The sequence below is a fragment of the Uloborus diversus genome, chromosome 1, assembly GCF_026930045.1.
Source record: "Uloborus diversus isolate 005 chromosome 1, Udiv.v.3.1, whole genome shotgun sequence".
Lineage (NCBI taxonomy): Eukaryota > Metazoa > Arthropoda > Arachnida > Araneae > Uloboridae > Uloborus > Uloborus diversus.
The window spans coordinates 140,539,507-140,559,249 of NC_072731.1; the positions used below are offsets into that span (position 1 = coordinate 140,539,507).

The 19,743-nt window shown below is 32.6% G+C and overlaps 2 protein-coding genes across 3 annotated transcripts in view; one reads left to right on the forward strand and one right to left on the reverse strand.

The window, feature by feature from the left end:
• Window positions 1-16,230, forward strand: part of LOC129221630 (uncharacterized) — a 98,281-nt gene extending 82,051 nt beyond the window's left edge. For both annotated transcript variants that reach the window (XM_054856156.1, XM_054856164.1), the window contains exons 5-8: window positions 11,354-11,590; window positions 13,031-13,141; window positions 15,173-15,250; window positions 16,049-16,230. In XM_054856156.1, the coding sequence (XP_054712131.1) occupies window positions 11,354-11,590; window positions 13,031-13,141; window positions 15,173-15,250; window positions 16,049-16,087 (465 nt within the window). In that variant the 3' untranslated portion in view covers window positions 16,088-16,230. The remainder of the gene's footprint in view (window positions 1-11,353; window positions 11,591-13,030; window positions 13,142-15,172; window positions 15,251-16,048) is intronic.
• A 3,277-nt stretch (window positions 16,231-19,507) lies between these two features.
• LOC129221645 (protein Red-like) overlaps window positions 19,508-19,743 on the reverse strand; it is a 61,698-nt gene continuing 61,462 nt past the window's right edge. Inside the window, exon 20 of the mRNA XM_054856175.1 lies at window positions 19,508-19,702. Coding sequence (XP_054712150.1) covers window positions 19,669-19,702 — 34 coding nt within the window. The 3' untranslated portion in view covers window positions 19,508-19,668. The remainder of the gene's footprint in view (window positions 19,703-19,743) is intronic.

Genomic DNA, 19,743 nt, shown 5'->3' on the forward strand with positions numbered 1-19,743 from the left:
TTTTGACAAATTGACCCATAGTTACTGGGGGGGGAATTTTTTTTGGCAATCAAAATAATGAAACTAATACCCTGTAAAATTCCCCCCCACGAAAGTGATCATTTTTTTTTTAAGTTTAATAATCGATACTTTACCCCTGGGGGGCACCACGTTCGCCCCAACATAGCTGGGGGGGAAATTCGCTACGGGTTTTTTCTTATTAATTTAATGCTATTATATAGTTTTTAGCCATTTAACTCATCACTTTGATATTTTTCATTTTTTTGACCTTTCATCCACCCCCGCAGCCGTGTGACCCAAAATTAGTGGGGGGGATTCGAGCCAAAGTTTTAAATTGCATTTTTTTTATTATTTTAACCGGCCACAAGCCATAAAAGAGATAAATCGCGTTTTCGGGGGTCAGCTCTTGGTCTAGAAGTATCAAAGCTTCATTTCTAAAATTTAAGTTGGTAATAGTAAAAACATTTCGCCCTCTTCAGAAGAAAAAAGTTCTTAAAAATACGCAATTCGCAACTCCAACGAACTATAGGGGGCACTGTAGTCACTGTCTAATGGCGGGCGGAAAAACTAAAACAAACGCACGTGGTAACAAAGAAAATGCTAAAAGTGTTGTGATTTTTGTCCGTATGTATGATTTTTTTTTTTTTGTTTTATCCTTTTTAAATCAATATCTTAAGTCCTGAGGATATTTTGGCCCACGTAGAAAGAGATTAGAATTCAAGAAGCATTACTAAACGTCAAACATTAATGCAAACTACGTAGTTCGTAGTTCTAAGCAGCCATTTCCACGATGTTGAATTCGATATTTATCAATTCTTGATAAAACTAAATAATAATTGTGGCCTGACAAGAATAACAATTAAAGCTAGAAAATTTAATATGACATGACAAATTATTATCAAAAGAAGATGATACTTTTTTTCCTTGCTTGGCTAGCGCTTATTGTTTTGCATTTGTAACCGAATTATTTCTCTCAAATTCCCGAATCGGTTAATTTAAATGTTTTCTGTTTCGATGTTTCTAATTTCTGAGTTACGATTTAATTATGTCATGTTATGCAAATCATCAACAAAATTCTCACGGAAATATGGTAGTAGTTTTCTTTTCAGTTGAATGAACATTATTTCTTTTAACTTATCGAATTCTGTAATCCTACTACCATTTTATTCCACTCATGATAAAAATTAAAAATGGTTTAACTAAAAACGCGAAATCTCGCCAAGGCAACTTTGCTCGCACAATACTAAAACTATAACCCTAAACAAATTTGGCGAAACCTTTCAGCTGAGAATAAATGGAATAAAGTAAATTCTTTCTCGGTTAAACATTTTTCACTTTGTTCTACGATAATATATTCAAGAAAATATTTTGCATACTGTCCATTCCAACTAAATGCTGCTGTAAAATATGGTTAGTTAAATTAATTTAAGATTAAAAAAAACCTCATATTCTTACAAATTATACAAAACAATAAAAAATTTTACCTTGTCCAAGTTTGTTAATCCAGAGTTTTCGCTGTCACCACTTCTCAATCAATTGATATTTTAGAAGGAAATACGGAAAACTAACATTATTTTGAGAAGCTCGAGAATACTACTAAGGGACGAATTAATTTCTGTAGCTGAAAGCAAACTAAGACACATCGATTGCGTTAATAAATACTCAGAACAAACTGCCTGTGTTTACGTCAACAGACACACGTGGAACGCAACGTGGCAATGTTTTAGTTTCTTCGGCAGTTTTGTAAATCACCGCAAGGTAGCGTATTCCAGCGTTGGAGTTGCGAATAGTTTTTTTTAAACAATTTTTTTAATGCTGAACACATGTCTTTCCACGCATCAGTCGAAAAAAGCGTTCTTCAATCATCTATGGCTCTGACGTCACTACTTGGATTTCAATTCGATATTTACGACGGAATCTTAATCGCAAACAATGTTAATCTTTTTTTTTACTATATTCGGAACTCCAGCGCTCGAATACGCTACCTTGCGGTGATTTACAAAACTGCAAATGAAACTAAAACATTGCCACGTTGCGTTCCACGTGTGTCTGTTGACGTAAACACAGACAGTTTGTTCTGAGTATTTATTAACGCAATCGATGTGTCTTAGTTTGCTTTCAGCTACAGAAATTAATTCGTCCCTTAGTAGTATTCTCGAGCTTCTCAAAATAATGTTAGTTTTCATTATTTCCTTAATAATTGGTGAAAGCGAAAATACTGGATTAACAAACTTGGATAACGTTATACAAGGTAAAAAATTTTATTGTTTTGTATGAATTTGTAAGAATATGGGTTTTTTTTTTTTTTTAATCTTAAATTAATTAAACTTAACATATTTTACAGCAGCATTTAGTTGGAATGGACAGTATGCAAAATATTTTCTTGAATATATTATCGTAGAACAAAATAAATAACCGAGAAAGAATTTACTTTATTCCTTTTATTCTCAGCTGAAAGGTTTCGCCAAATTTTTTTAGGGTTATAGTTTTAGTATAGTGCGAGCAAAGTAGCCTTGGCGAGATTTCGCGTTTTTAATTAAACCATTTTTAATTTTTAATGGTAGTAAGATTACAGAATTCGATAAGTGAAAGGAAATAATGGTCAATCAACTGAAAAGAAAACTACCACCATATATCCGTGAGAATTTTGTTGATGATTTGCATAACATGACACAATTAAATCGTAACTTAGAAATTAGAAAAATCGAAACAGAAAATTTTTAAATGAACCGATTCGGGAATTCGAGAGAAATAACTCAGCTACAAATGGAAAACAATAAGCGCTAGCCAAGCAAGGCAAAAAAGTATCATCTTCTTTCGATAACAATTTGTAATGTCATATTGAATTTTCTAGCATTAATTGTTATTCTTGTCAGGCCACAATTTTATTTAGTTTTATCAAGAATTGATAAATATCGAATTCAACATCGTGGAAATGGCTGCTTAGAACTACGAACTACGTAGTTTGCATTAATCTTTGACGTTTAGTAATGCTTCTTGAATTCTCATTTCTTTCTACGTGGGCCAGAATATCCACAAGACTTTGAAAATTAATTTAAAAAGAATAAAGCGAAAAAATCATACGTACGAACAAAAATCACAACACTTTTAGCATTTTCTTCGTTACCATGTGCGTTTGTTTTAGTTTTCAAGTCCGCCATTAGACAGTGACTTCAGTGCCCCCTGTAGTTCGTTGGAGTTGCGAATAGCTTACTTCTAATTTTATGACGTGATTACCACGTGTTTTTCGGCAGCGCTTGCTTTTTTTCTTTCCTTTTTTTTTTTTTGTTTTATTTAGGGATTGCATTTATTTCTTTTTTCATTCTCTCTCTCTCTCTCTCTCTCCCCCCCCCCCCAAGCTGGACGTTTTGTGGTATCTATATTACGTTACATTTCATAGTTGTGCGCATTTAAGTCACTAAAAACAGCGAGATTTTTTTTCTTTGTCACTTACTTTACTTTGTTACTTTTGGCACAGTATGGGGAATTTTGGAGATAACTTTTTTTTTTTTGCTCTACATAGATAAAAAAGCGGTTTTTTGAGTGATCTTTGTTTTTATTAGGAAATGAGCTGGGAGGTTAAAATAAATATAGATGGATAAGAAATTTTAGAGATAGATCGTAAAGGTAGATAGCCGCCAAAGGCGTCAATCTTGGCGTAAAAATGTGAATGGAACAAAAAAAGATAGAGATGGATTGATTAATACTGCTGCCAAATTTATTTAAACAGCCGCAAAAGGCGGCAAACTTGAATTAAAATGGTAAATGACAAGTTAGCCAAGCAGCCGCCGTAGGTGGCTGCTTGCATAGAGAGGTGAATGGCGTAAGAAGGCGAACCAGCTGGTCGCCGCAGGCGGCTAGTAATAAAATAAGATGTTTGTGTGTGTGTGTGTGTGTGTGGCGCGCTTCTTGAGAAAACGGTAAGGCCTAGAAATATGAAATTTGGTATACAGGTACAGTTTTTGCCGAAGATGTGCACCTCGGGCTTCGATTTTTGATATTTTAATTAGAAAAAAAGTTATTTAATGTTTTGTGTGTTTTTTTGCACTTTTTACCTCACAGACCCCGAACCAATCGTACCACACAAACATTTTTTGTACCATAGAGTAGAAAATTTAATCTTAAATATGATGAAAGAAAAAATTTTGAAAATTGAGCAATTTTTGTAATTTTTATGAATTTTTGAAAAAACCTTTAATTTGCATTTTTCCTGGGTATTATTTTTTTCTAATATCATCCTGCGAGAAGTATCAAAGCCTCATTTCTAAAATTTAAGCTGGTAATAGTAAAAACATTTCGCCCTCTTCAGAAAAAAAAAAGTTCTTAAAAATACGCAATAGTTTTTTTTTTACAATTTTTTAAATGCTGAACACAATATGTCTTTTTAAACATCGGTCGAAAAAAGCGTTCTTCAATCTTTTTTGCATCTGACGTCACTACTTGGATTTCGATTCGATATTTACGATGGAATCTTAACCGCAACCAATGTTAATCTTTTTTTTTTTTTTTTTTTTTGTAGTATATAGCGAACTTCGACATTTATGACGTGATGACTACATGTTTTTCCGGCAGCGCTTGCTTTTTTTCTTTCCTTTTTTTGTTTCATTTAGGGAATGCATTTATTTCTTTTTCAATTTTCCCCCTCCCCCACCCCAAGCTGGACCTTTTGCTGTATCTATATTACGATACACTTCATAGTTGTGCGCATTTAATTCAATAAAAACAGCGAGATTTTTTTATCTTTGTCAAACGCTACTTTTTGCACACTACGGGGAATTTTGGAGATAACTTTTTTTGCTCTGCTTAAATTAAAAAAAAAAATAAAGTTTTTTGAGTGATCTTTGTTTTTATTAGGAAATGGGCGGGGAGGTTAAAATAAATAGAGATGGATAAGAAAATTTAGACATAGAGCGTAGAGGTAGATAGCCGCGGAAGGCGGCAATCTTGGCGTAAAAATGTGAAGGGCACAAAAAAAAAAAAAAAAAGAAAAAAGAAAAAAAGATAGAGATGGATTGATTAATACTGCTGCCAAATTTATTTAAACAGCCGCCGAAGGCGGTAAACTTGAAGCAAAAAGGTAAATGACAAGTTAGCCAAACAGCCGCCGTAGGTGGCTGCTTGCACAGAAAGGTGAATGGCGTAAGAAGACGAACCAGCTGGTCGCCGCAGGCGGCTAGTATGTATTATATAAAAAGCAGCAGGAATTTATAACTTTTTGTTCCTTATAGATAGACTAGTTTCCAAAATTAAGAGTTTTCCACTTATAGAAGCATATTTTATCCTCACAGTGCACACTAAAGCTGTAGACTTACCAACAAATTTATTTAAAAACATTTTTTTTAAATATTCAATAAAAAAATGAAACTTCTTTCAAAAATCTTGTTTATTATACTGTGATTCCTACAAATTGAAAACTAATACATATAAAAGAAGCCACAGCATGAGTTTAGGCATCAAATCCAAACACAAGTAGAAATAGTTATGATTATCAATCGGCAAAGGATGTTACATTTAAAATTTTTTCCTGCAAGTTGTTTGCATCTTTTAACAGAAGTTTTGTGTAGACAAGTATCTTTGAGTGCATTTTTAGCACATTGACTGAGCAGTAATATTTAAATTACTGCTAAAAGATTAATTTCTTCCCAGTCACATCCATTCCTCAATTTGACAGAGTATTTTAATAACTTAATTCTATGTATTGCGAAGAAAGGTAAATTTTACATACAGTTTAACACAAAAAGTGCTTGTGGGTGATGACTGTTAGACCTCCACTGAAGCAAAAGAATATTATTCCAGAAATCTACACCAAAGAAAGTGATGCAACAATTTATCTGCATCGTACACCACCTTCTTACTTTGGACCAGAATATATGTTTTTACTTACTCCTTGTACTGATGATATCAATACAAAAGCACAGGCCATATAGAATTGGTGATAGGTCTAAAGTTTCAGTGTGCGCTATGAAGATAAAATATGTTTCTAAAAGTGGGGGGGGGGGAATTCTAATTTTGGAAACTAGTCTATACATAAGGAACAAAAATTCATAACATACTGCTATTTTTATTTCCTTTTACAAAAAAGGAAGCATTGTGTTCGCGAAAAAACTTTCACTCAAAAATCGACCTTAATTTCCATTTTACTCACCCCCGAATGAATGTTGAGTTTTTTTTTTTCGACTCGACCACACGTGGATAAGTGCCTAAAAACGTATAGATGCGAAATATCCATTTTGACGATTCCCGAGTTAATTACAACGAGTTTTCTCGTGAGTCTGTACGTACGTATGTATATCGCATAACTCAAGAACGGTATGTCCTAAAAGTTGAAATTTGGTACGTAGACTCCTAGTGGGGTCTAGTTTTGCACCTCCCCTTTTGGTTGCATTCGGGTGTTTCTAAAAGGGTCTTTTGCCCCTTTTTGGGGGAAATCATTGTTAATTTCGATGTAAACCCAAGTGATGTTATTATTTGGCGGACACTTGGCGATATATCGCCAGTCTTTTGGTTGGCAAGTTTTGTTGCCAACCTTGGCGTTTTTTTTTTAAATCTGCTTTCAATTTGGCCATTGTTGGTGATATTTAGAGAGTAAACTATTGAATCACATTAAAATTGCTAGTAATGAGGAAATGATATTAAACTGAAGTAAAAGGAAGTCAAGTGATGCACACATCAACTCGTTTTTATATAATACGCATAATTTGCTATCACTATTTTAAAATTTTGTAACAATCAAGTAACTCGAAAAGATATTGATCACTTTATAAAATATAGAGCAAGAAAATAATACGTGCAATTATTATCTTACACTTCACACGAAACAGAATTTATGCAACACTCATCGATGTTTACCATTATCGAATTGCAAATACATCAGCTGAAGTATGTCCGAATACATGGAGTAATATTTTATGTAGTTTCATTCATTTGTAGCTTCTTTATTAATAAGATTATTCATAGATATTTTATAATATTTTCGGATTAAAATTGAATGTTTTCGGTGTGTACTGCAAGTCAAAGCAGTAAATATACCTTTACTTACTGATAGATAATCGAATCTTGTTCAGATGTTTGCATTTATTTTGTACACACCTAAGTTTTCATGTTGTAGCTTCTTTTACACGTGTTGCCTTTCATTTTAGGGAACATGCAGTTTAATAAAAGTTAATTTTGAAAAGAGTTTCATTTTTTGACTGGGAAAAAAAATGTGTTTTTAACGACAGCCTGTGAATGGCCCACCGAGATTTTTCTTAACCAGATGTTTTATTACACTAAGAGGTACCTGTGCACAAAATTTGGTTAAAATCAAAGAGGGTATACTTCGAGTAAATTTCTGTCAAAGTTACTCCGTTTTCGAATCAAAAAATTAAAAGCAAACCCTCACAGAAAAAAATTTAAATGAGTTATACAATTTAAACTCAGTTTACATTCAAGTATACATCATACTAAACAAAATAGAAAAAAAAAAATCTGTGATAATTTGTTAATGAGTTATAGTCATTTATACACGTCTTTGTGTCAATCAAAATGGCGGCAAAAAAACTCATCTTGGCATATATTTAAAGGCTCGTAACTTTTCACCCCCTTCATAAATCTCACAATAGTTTATATTTTCATAATTATCATCAAAAAATTTACAAGTACAGTGAAACTTCGATAACTCGAAGTTGCAGGGAACGCGAAAAAAATTCGAGTTATCGAAAATTCGACTAATTGAAAACAAAACCAAAACTATAGAAGAAAAAGAAAATGATACCACTAAAACTCAAAAAATTTATAACATGCTCAAAAAAGTGATAAAATAATGTACCAGTGATACTATAGACATACATGACATAATTAACATATAATTGTAAAAATTAAAGAATTTATGTAGGTTGAAAAACAAATTTAAATTTGTATGCTTAATGAACAACTTTTTAACTTACCAAAAAAGACATAGGTATCATTTTTTAAAAAAATCTGTAATCAAACATTGCTTTTGCGCGGATATTTGTTCTTTCACTAAATAATCTTCGGATACTTTTAATGCGTCAAAGAGAGAGTCTGGAACATTCGGACGCGATTCTACAAAAACGTGCAATATATCTGCTGCTCGTTTTGCATCTTGAATCGAAGGTAATTTTATCACTGACTCAAATACTTCTACCTCTTCATCACCAGAATCTTTTTCGCTTTTTTCCGTTATGCTTGATAAAATTTCTTCATCTGTCGGGTATTCAGTCACTAAAACTCCGTCATCAACTGACACAAAATACATAAAATCTCTGTCGGTAGGAATGTTCATTTTATTTTGTAAAACGCTCCACTCACTTTGAAAATTTATATCGTCCATATTTTCGTCTTCATTATCTAGCTCCAAACAAGATGTATCTTTTACAAAACCAGCCTTTTTAAAACAGTTAACAATTGTCTGTTGTGTAACATCACTCCATGCTTTCCGCAGTTCCCGGAGACTGTCGAGCAGAGTAATGCAAGGAACCGAATTCTCTTCCAGACACTGTAGAATTTTTAATACAATACGTTTTCTGTAGTGAACCTTTAAATTTTTTATGATGCCCTGATCCATAGGCTGCATGATAGAAGTTGTGTTCGGAGGAAGAAATTCCAATTTAATTGCAGTTATGTTATTTGCCGCTGCCTTGGGATGTGCAGGGCAATTATCAATAAACATTACAATTTTTCTTCCAGCTGAGATAAATTTATTATCTATTTTTTTAAGCCAAGAATTGAACACCTCTGAAGACATCCAGGCTTTACTATTGCTTGTGTAATCGACTGGCAAAGACTTGATGCTGTTAAAGCATCTCGGCTTCTTAGCTTACCGATAACAAGCAAAGGCAGCTTCTCCGTGCCTGACATTATTGCTTGCTACCATAACAGTTATGCGTTCTTTGCTCCGCTTTCCACCCGAACATGTGTCACCTTTTATAGTAAAAGTTTTGTCAGGGAGACATTTGAAAAAAAGTCCCGTCTCATCTGCATTAAAAATATCATTTTCATTGTACTCCATTAGAATAGTTTTTAATACTTTTTCTTTCCATTCTTCGCAAATTTTTTCATCCACTACTGCACTTTCGCCACAAATGGTTCGGTACACAATGTTGTGTCGAGTTTTAAATTTGTCTAGCCAACCTGCGCTAGCTTCAAAATTTGAAATGCCGATATTTTTTGCGAAAGTTTCTGCTTTTTCACGTATGATTGGTCCAGATAACGGAACATTTTTCTCTCTCGCTACTAGCATCCACTTTACTAAGGCCTCTTCAAGCTCTGGATACCTTCCATCCTTAAGGCGTTTTCTTTTTGCATTAAATTTTTCGTCAGCAACTGCTTGGAGCTAGACATTTCGGTTTTTTAAAATTATTGAAAGCGTACTTGGAGGCACACCAAATTTCAATGCAATGTCCTTCTTTTTTGCTATGCCTAAATCGACTTCTTTGATCAGCTCAACTTTTTCTTGCAAATTTAAAATTTTAAGTTTTCTCTTAGCCATTTTTTTAAGTTCTAAACTTTGAGGGATAAGCGAGACAGCCCCTCAATCACACGCTTTCTTTAACACATAAAGAAAAACAGCAAATTTAGAACGACCTTACAGCTTTGTAGAACAAAACGCTAATTCGAGAAAGAATCCCTTCTGTCGAGACAACAGTCCCCGCCCGACCTTTTTTCCCCAAAAGTGGATATTTCAGTCCTAAATGTACCGCCCCCCCCCTTTCTCTATTTTTTTCTGTCCCGGGCTCCGCAAAGTCAGAGCTTTGGTTTCCCCCTGTGCAGGCTTTTCTTTTTAAGAAAAAAAAAATGAAGCAAACAATACCTTTAGGAAAAAAAAAGATAAAACATTTACAAGGTTACCTACAAAATATCGAATTCCTATTTATTAGATCTACTTGGTCTAGACGCCTTTTGATGCAATGCAGTGGCGCCAGCTTTTTTCTTTTTGTTCATACTAGAAGAAAAAAAAACGATTTCGACTTATAGAGTTACATTAGCATTGAAAATTTGACAAGGTCAGGAGGGAAAATTCGGCTCATCGAATATTTCGACTCAACGAAATTCGGTTTATCGAAAATAATTAACATGCATTCTCCGTTCAGTTGGACGGGAATTAATAACCACTTCGGCTTGTCGAAGTTTTCGGCTCATCGAAGTTCGACTTATCGAAGTTTCACTACACCAAACTTGTTGAACAAAATCGGAGATGGTGGGTGGCATTTTCAAACAATCCTGGATTATTTGACATGGAATTACCCTAAGTGTAAATATATGATAGCAGAAAAAATGCAGTGTTAGTAAAAAAAATGGAACAAGAAAAATATGCATATATGTTTATCTTGTACAATGTATACCACACACACACAAAAAAAAAAAAAAAAAAAAAAAACTTGATGGGAAAATTGATAAAGTAAAATGGGCAGGGAAAGGGGGGGGGGGGGGGTTCGAAATGAGGGAGAGCTGTAAGGCGTTGAGCTTTTTTGCAATGGTTCTCAATTTTTCGCTAGTGTGCGAAAATATTCCTCTCTACAGTCTCCAAAAGATTGGTTTCCCTTGTATCATTGAAGTAGATGCAAATTCTGATAATATCCTGTTTAGAATGTAACAAAATAAGGCACTTCTTTGTTCAGTTCCCTCCAAATTTCTTAGAATTTGTCCCTGTGTAGATTTCCTGGGAAAGTGGGGAATCTATTTTGCATTAAATTTTGCTGCCTGTTTTAAATTCAAATGCATTCAAAATTATTACTTGTCAGAAAAAAAAACAATTAAATTAAATTTTCATCTGTAAAATCTATTTTGCTTATTTTGAAGAAGATCTCCATATCAATTTGTCAAATTTTTTTACCCCCCCCCCAAATAACTTTCTGGCTACGCCACTGATTGGACCCCCTCCGAAATGAAATCCTAGCTACGCCACTGGTGTTTCGGTGTGTTACAAGGAACATCTTTTTCAATGCAAAGAAGTGTGAGCTTTTGGATGATAAGTCATCCGAGAAAAACCCATTTTTCTCGGATGACTTATCATCCAAAAGCTCACACTTCTTTACATTGAAAAAGATGTTCCTTGTGACACCAAAACCCATGTCTGCATTGATTTGAAATTTTTGTGCTTCAAAACGTTGGTTAAATAACTGATTATTTTAATACAGTTATCTGTTACCTTGATTACATTGTAATATTTCTGAAAGGAAATTTAGTGTAGTTTAAAATTAATAGTTTTCAAGGTGAAGAAATTTTAAAAAAGTTATTCATTGATAGCTTGTATAGAGGGGGGGGCTCGACCCCCCCCCCGCCTTTTTTACGGGCACCCATGAAGCAATGTACTAAGTTTAACAAAAATGATATCGAATGTCCTTTATTTTAGGAAGATCGTCTGAGAGTTTCAACAATGGAGTTTTGCAAAACATATCTTGAATTAATTTCAATGAAAGATGATGAAAGAGTACATAGATCAACTCAGAATTTTTTTATAACACCAGATGACATCCATAGTCTTTTTCGAAGCAAGATATTTGATCCTAGCACACGACCACCAAGAACTACATATGCTAAAGAGTATGATAAGACATACCCAATGGAAAACCTGGAAAGTGAAAAACAGGTATTTATACAACTTGAGTCAAAACAAAAGAATAGTTTAGGGTGTTTTAAGGGCGTTCAATCGTCCAGGGCAGTCCTAATTACATATGTAAAAGCTTATCTATCAGTGAACTGTAAATCGTTTATTCTAAGTTTAATAATGCTAAAGTGAGGTGATTAGTATAAAAACCACCTCAAAATTTTCTTTTTTTAATTTTACAAAAGTCAATTTTATGTGGGCAAATCATGTGTAGTTTTCAGCTGTCCAGGTTCGATAAGATATCAGACACACAAGTTATCTAGCTGATTCTTGTTGTTAAATGACGTAAAAGACAAAAGTAGTCTTTTCCCTCATATTGGTTTAAATGCTAATTTTCTGTGTCTAAACAATTACAAGACAACTTGCTAGTACAATTCAAAAATTCTTACAATTTAATAAAAAGATGAAAGTGACAGCATTTGAGAAACTCATCTATATAAAAGAAAGTCGTGTTAGTTACACTAATATTTATAACTCAAGAATGGCTGAACCAATTTGGCTGAAAATTGGTGGTGAGGTAGCTTAGAACAAGGAGAGGGACATAGGATACTTGATTTTTTTTTATTTTTATTTTTTAAAAATTGGCAAATAGCAATTGAAACATTTTAATATATATATATATATTTTTAAAGTAAGGTAGATTTATACTGAACACGAAGAAATCACTGAAAGGAAACACTAAATTTTAAAAGCGGGATCTTTTTTCACATGTCTTATCCATTTGTATACAAAAAATATCACACACAAAAGTACTTGCATTATTTTTCAGAACTAAGCGACCAGTTCAATATTATTGTTATTACTATGAAATGAATTAGACTAGCAGGAGGGGGCACCATTAAGAAGAAAAAAACAGGGGGAAAAAAAGCTTTCTTGCAGCCAATCCCAAGTTAAACATATGTATGTGTAAACTAGGATCATTCTCATGACTGTTCAAAATACTCTGATAAACCTCCTGAAAATTTTATCAGTAATCGTCTTTCAATCACACATCAGAAATGACTTTCTTTATTTTAATGGTCTTTCGAGCACCACAAGGGTCTGCGATAGTTTGTCTACACTTTCTACTGATCATTCAATTACATCCCTGCCAAACAATTCTCATTTGCTTTACAACTGTGTAAGGTGCATTATTAATGGGAGATATAGAGATAGATGTCACACACAGCATTGTAGTTGGGAGGGAGGGAACACAGGAGATGACATCTTCTCAAATATTTGAATTTTTATTGTAAAAATAAAGCAAATGTCGTGTCACTTGGTTTCAAACCAGCTTCTTTAGGTGAGTTCCACCAAACGTCAAGGAGATTTCTCCCAAATATTTTTTTTCCAGCTATAGCATTGGGTGCACAAATAAGATTTTTTAAAGAAAATACGAACCATATTTTTCTCCAGAAAAATATATTTTATACAATTTTGCAGATGAGCAAAAGAAAATTAAGAATAATAAGAGAAAGGCATAAACAAGGATTCTACTTGCCAGCTAAAATGTGGTTTGCCCCTGAAAAACAGATGAGTGGCATGACACATGAGGTAAGTTTTGAAATTAAAATTTATGCTATACAGCAAAAAATTACAATGATGTGAAATAAATAAAAAGTTATGGAAATTTTATGTGTTTCCTTGGGTCAATATGACAATAAATATAGACATAAAATAAAATCCATCATTTTCTAGTTTTCCGATAGAATGAATAAAAAATTAGGCTCAAGCCTTTTAAGAGACTAAAAAGGAACCTCCACCAACAAATAAACAAAAGAGCTGCTATCTGATAAAAACAGCTATGTCAGGTCTTTAAGAAAGAAACCCTTTAAAAACTGAAATGCGAAGAAAATTGCAATTTTTCTTTTTGAACATTTGAATAGTATAAAACTTATGCTTGGAAAAAATGTGGTGAGATGTTCTTGAAAGATGCTATTTTGCGAATCCACTGAAGGTGTTGCAGGAATCTTAAGTACGAACCCCCTTGATATAAACAATCTTTACTAATAATAAAGCTCAAAGTCTCTCTGTCTGGATGTCTGTAGGATGTCTGTGACGCGCATAGCGCCTAGATCGTTCGGCTAATTTTCATGAAATTTGGAACAAAGTTAGCTTTTAGCATGGAAGTGTGCAACTCGAAGCGATTTTTCGAAAATTCGATTCTGTTCTTTTTCTTTTTCAATTTTAAGAACACTTTCTGGAGCAAAATTATCATAAGATGGACAGGTTAATTACCAAATTATCATGACGTGGAATGGGAGAGTGAATGAACATAGCCAATTGGCGAGAAATTCGTCATCCATTATCTGTAAATATACAGGCAAACCGAATGACCTTTTAATTTTCAACTACGGGCAAAGCCGTGCGGGTACCACTAGTACAAAATAAACCTGCACATTACTAGTTGAGCGGTCATAACTAATCATTTACCCTATGATAAGGCTTGCCAGATTTCTGAAATGTTGAACTGGGATATCCCCCCCCCCCTTTGCAGATATTCAAAAAGGTGCACACCCATAGCTGGTTTTTAGAGTTATAGAAAGGGTAGCTCATTCTCAATGCTATGAATAAATGGTTGCTAATTATGTACGTAAACCAGGAGTAATAATAAATGATATAAGCAGATAGAGTTAAACATTTCATTTTTTACATGTTAATATTTATAACTTACCTAGGAGAGAAGAAACTCTTTACATGAGGAATAAAAACTTGAACAATATTTATATGTACTTTTCGTTGACAAGCACTTTTTTTTAGAAAGTTTTTTTGGGGGGTTTTAATCTTGTAAAAATCTTCAAGCTAATCTGGTGTTAATTTTACATGCTAATGCTACAAATGACAAAGTAATTAACCATAATAACTTTTTGCAGTTCATTATTTTTAGACTTTTTGCTATCTATAATCAAATTTATCTTTTAATGGGATTTTTTCTCTAAACCAGGACAGTCCCGGTCAAACCAGGATGTTTTTCAAGTGTACCTATGATGGAAAAACTGAAAGTGGCATGCATAAACTTTTTTCTCCGCATAATGGCACTCCCCTCAAAAATGTTGGCCACCCCTGATAAAATAAAAAGCTTGGACTTGACGTTCGGTAGTGCAACTTTATTCTCCTGACATATAAATTTTTAAAAATTTCTAGACAATATTTATAAAAGAAATTGGATGCACAAGAAGTCTTTGTGAGTGAAAGAAAACAAGATTTTGAAACAGAATTGTAAAAATATCAGAGTAAAAATATCATTGGTTTTGTTCAATGTTCACAAATGATAAAAACCAATTTGCAGCATAAGCTTCTACTGTAACTCCAGTCTTCACTCATTATACATTTCTCGAAATTACACACAAAAGAGTTTTCAACAAAATATTCAGTAATAAGGAATGGCTAGAAATGAGTCTAAAATATAATGCAGAATTTAAGTCTTTCAAATATTGTGCAGATAATCATCAAAGTGTTCATAGAAAATTATTCTAATGCACAAATTTAATATGTTGCACGGTTTTAATTATAAAATATTTTCAAAATTACTAAACAACCAAATTTAATACACATTGTCAACCAACAGCTATTTATTTCTTTCAGGAAGTAGAGTTGCTGAATTCAACTGCAACAAGGGCTTTCTTGAAATTCTTAGAGAAAAGAAAAAAAGGACCACCAAAGGTACTTTCAAATGAAAATAATACATAAAAAATGTAATTAATGTTTTTAAAGCTTAATTAAATTGCCTGGAAAGTGTTAGTGAATTCATTACAGTCGAGTCATGACTTGCACTAGGGATGTGTTCCAAGAACCTACGCGTAAGTCGAAATTTCGAGTTGTAGAAAAGGGTATGTGTACAAATTTTTTTAAACGACCCATTTATTTTAGACACTTGTAAATACCACCTCAAACAGTTTTAAACCATTCCTTAATTATACATAACTATTTCTTACATGAACGGAATTTTTACTGTATGTTTTTAAACATTTGCATTTTGAATGAAATCAAAATAAAGGAAAAATGAGTAGTAGTTATTTGTTATACACTGACAAAGCAATGTTCAGACTATGTACGGTGTGGGAACGTCTGCTGTCAGAGATGCTAAAGGAATGAAGATCCATTCACGAAAAAAAGATTTTTAGTAGCCAATAGCAAAGCTGATACGAAGTGCGATTCCCTTTCGAACATTTTTGTATTGCGGGCAAGGAATTCGTGTTAGGTCTAAAATTCATTATTGGCGAAAAACTCGCGTAAGTCGAATCGCGTTGTAGCGCAAGTGGACTGTATTAGAAAAAGCAATCTTTTTGCCATGAATCAGAATAATTAGAATAGGCGGTGTATTTCATGTAAATAGAATGGTTTTTAACAATAATAAATTTCACAAATGCATACTGTAATGTAACTTATGTAATGCTGCAACTTATTAGATGAGAAAAACATTTGAATCAAAATCTATAAATATTGTTTTGTTGCTTACAGATATTGCAGTCTTTGAAGGAAAAACTGATGAAAACTTAAAAGAATGAAAGAAAAAGAAGCATTTCCTAAATGTTAATAATAGTTCAAAAAGCTTTTTATTGTTTAACATAATAAAGTGTTCTCTAATTTATCACATGGTAAACCAATATAAATGAAGTTTCTTTTACAACAAAAGATGTTTCTTGGCAAATGTGTACTTCACTCCAATGTTTTCTTCTTCATCATTTATTGTTTAGTAAATTACATGCTGTCGGCCCTGCTTTATTGTTTATCGTCTGTTTTAAGAAATTTTATTGGATTAAGCAGTGTATTTGATTAAGCAGAAAAATTTTCTTTACCTTTCTAAATTGATAATATTTGTCTTAAAACATAATAACAATAAATCAATAGCTATATAAAGAAATTTTTTTATTATTGGCAAACAGTTTTTGAAATAAGTTAAAAAAATAAAACCAATTAGTATGTATTTTAAAAATTTGCATGAAATTTATAAAAAGTAATTAACAACTTGAGGTATAAAATCTGTTTTGGTACCTTTTTCCAGTACATTTTTTTTTGAAAAATTCCATAATAGTGGATTGCTTGATCAAGGTCTTTTGGGAGTACTTTTCTGACTCTCTTTTTCCCTTCCTTGTCTAACATATTTTACGTTTAATATTTATCAATTTATTATAATCTAAAATATATATATTTCTTTGTGTAATTTAATTTAATAATCTACTGCATTATCTATCGTTTTTTTCTTTTGTAATGGCGAAGACAAAAGAGATTTGGTAGCACATTGGAAATGTTTTGATGGAATATGAATGTTGTTTTTCTTGCCTGTTGTCGGCGAAAGATTTTAACTAAATTATTTACTTCAGTAAATGTTCGAACTTAAAATTTTTCTTCGATTAAGCGGGGGTCTTTAACATTGCGTCTATGGGGAAATATTTGGTTCCAAGAGGTTTTATTCGAATAAGTGGGGTATTTGTATATCCGTTACCCGATTAAATAGGGCTGACAATATTTAAAATTGATTGATTTTTCAGTCATTTACCTTTTACTCCTCAAAAATTAAGTTTTTGGAAGAAAATAACACACATTGTCTTGATAAATCAGTTAAAATTGAGAATGTATTTCCACCTGATCAGTTTAAATAATTTCACCTTATATGTACAATAGGGTGGAGCGAAAAAAACAAAATTTTTTTTGCGAGTTGCTATAGCGCGGAAAAGTTGCAATCGGTGAAGACTTAAAAATCAAAAACAAAAAAAATTTGAAATCAGATAATATCTTCCGAGCACGCAACAAGCCTGAAAATTCGGATTTATGAATTTTTAAAAATTTTGTGTCAATGTTTCTTTGAATGCTCTAAGACAAAAATGTTCCAATTGGTGAAGCCTTCAGAAATTAAAAAGAAATATTGAAATCGAATAATACCTTTTAATTCAGGGACAAGTCTAAAAAATCGAAAAAAAAAAAGAATTTCGTTTTTTTTTTTAAAATTTTCAAAAAAGAATTGCCTATTTTTTTTCAGTAATATAGTGAAAATTCTTTTAAAAAGCACTATATTACACAAAAGCATTAAATTATTTCTTGATTTTGAAGGTATTTTCTAACCACGCAGAAGTCCCGTTCTTTACAGTGATTAAACATTTTCAGATAATAGAGGTATAAAAAATTTAGCAAAATTTCTGCCATCCAGTACACAGGTCTTATTTTTTTAAGTGTTACTTGTTGAGCCTAATTTATAATAAATTTTCTTGTAAACTTGGGCATAAATTGATCTAGATTTCAATGTTTCTCTTATGTAGCCATGTCTTGATTTTAATTCGCAAACTTTAAACGAAGCCTCCATCATTAGCTTCATGCATCTTTTGACAGCCTGCGTAATGGCAGGGGAGTAATTTTACATCCAAATCTGGTGTAGTACCTGTTTTGATAAAATTTGTTCGTAACTTTTCAAAGAAAAAGTAGGAGAGATAACTTTGTCGTGCTCCAAGCAATAATCTCTGGCTTCGAAATTTAGGAATGGAATAACAAAGTTTCTGATCTTTTTGCCTTTAGAAACAGACTCTCTGGCTTTTAAAAACTCTAGTTCTCACATGTGCCTCTTTTCATCAAAAACCATGGTTATCAATAAGTTTTCGAGATATGCAAAGAAGGAGTTTCTTTCTATACAGAAAACAACTTGTTTCAGATTCTCAGGCAAGTATCCACAGCTTTGAATCGCTTTGTAAACATGAATGAGACCGTTCTTGAAGTTTTTGCTGTTCTTTATTTCAATGGGCATTTAACATTTGAGGATAAAAGTAACAGTCTTTCAACGCATCTGATGGCATCATTATAGTTACGTTAAGTCCGAGAACTCAATTTGCACAAGTGAGCCATCTGGAATGTGAGAGTGGGCCGGGGTTTAAGATTTGACCAATCATTTGGACAATTGCAACGCTTTATTGCTTGAGATATATCCAAAAGATACATTTGATCCTTACTCAAACATTTTCTGTTAACTTCCACAGTTGTACAGTCAATGGCTTGAAAATCTATTACCGGAAGACATTCTCCTATGGGTCCAAAAAAAAAAAAAAAAACTTGAATCGGTTGTTGCACCATACAAATGCCGGAAACTTGACAAAAAGACCATTTGATGAATAGAATAAACAAATAGCTCATTGCAATGGTCGTCCGACATCAATTTCGAATTGACAAATCGCGCCACTTTTCCACATGTTATAAAGTTTAGTACCATCATAACCTATGATGTCTAATAAATAGTCTAGTGAAATTCGTTGTTCATTTAGACATGAAACAATGCTATTAACTATGGCTGATCCGGAGTTTGTAGAAGACACATGGCTTTGCTTAGAGTTAGCGAATTAAAATCAAGAGCAACATTGAAATCCAAATAATTTATGTCTGAATTTTCCAAAATATCCGATTAATTAGAACCAACAAATCACACTTAAAACAATAAGACAGGTACTGGATGGTAGAAATTTTGCTAAATATTTTATAACCTTCTATTATCTGAAAATGGCTAATTACTGTAAAGAACGGGACTTCTGCATGGTTAGAAGATACCTTCAAAATCAAGAAATAAATAAATGCTTTTGTGTAATATAGTGGTTTTAAAAAGAGTTTTAAGTTTGTCCCTGAATTAGAAGGTATAATTCGATTTCAATATTTCTTTTTAATTTCTGAAGGCTTCACCAATTGCAACATTTCAGTCTTAAGAGCATTGAAAAAAACATGGCCACAATTTTTTTAAAACTCCGTAAAAAAAATGAAAAAAAAATTCATTTTCTGAATTTTAAGCTTATTGCGCAATTGGAAGGTATTATCCGATTTCAAAAATTTTTTGTTTTGTTTTTTAAGTCTTCACCAATTGCAACTTTTCCACGCTATAGTGACTCGCAAAAAAATATTTCGTCTTTTTTGTCCCACCCTAATGTACAATGAAAGAAACAAAGGCAGTTTTCAAATATTTTATTCTTTATTATTTTTTTTTAATGTGTAAAATATAACATAAGTTGGAATTTTGAATACAATATTTACAAAGTCAGAAAGAAACATAAATGAATACTTCTCCGAACTACAAATGCCATGTGAAAGAGAGTTTCTTGGAAACACTCCCATTAATATCTGGGTCTTTTGTATTCTGGAGTACCCCTAAAATACATAAAAATGTAGATGATATACTTTTTGTAAGC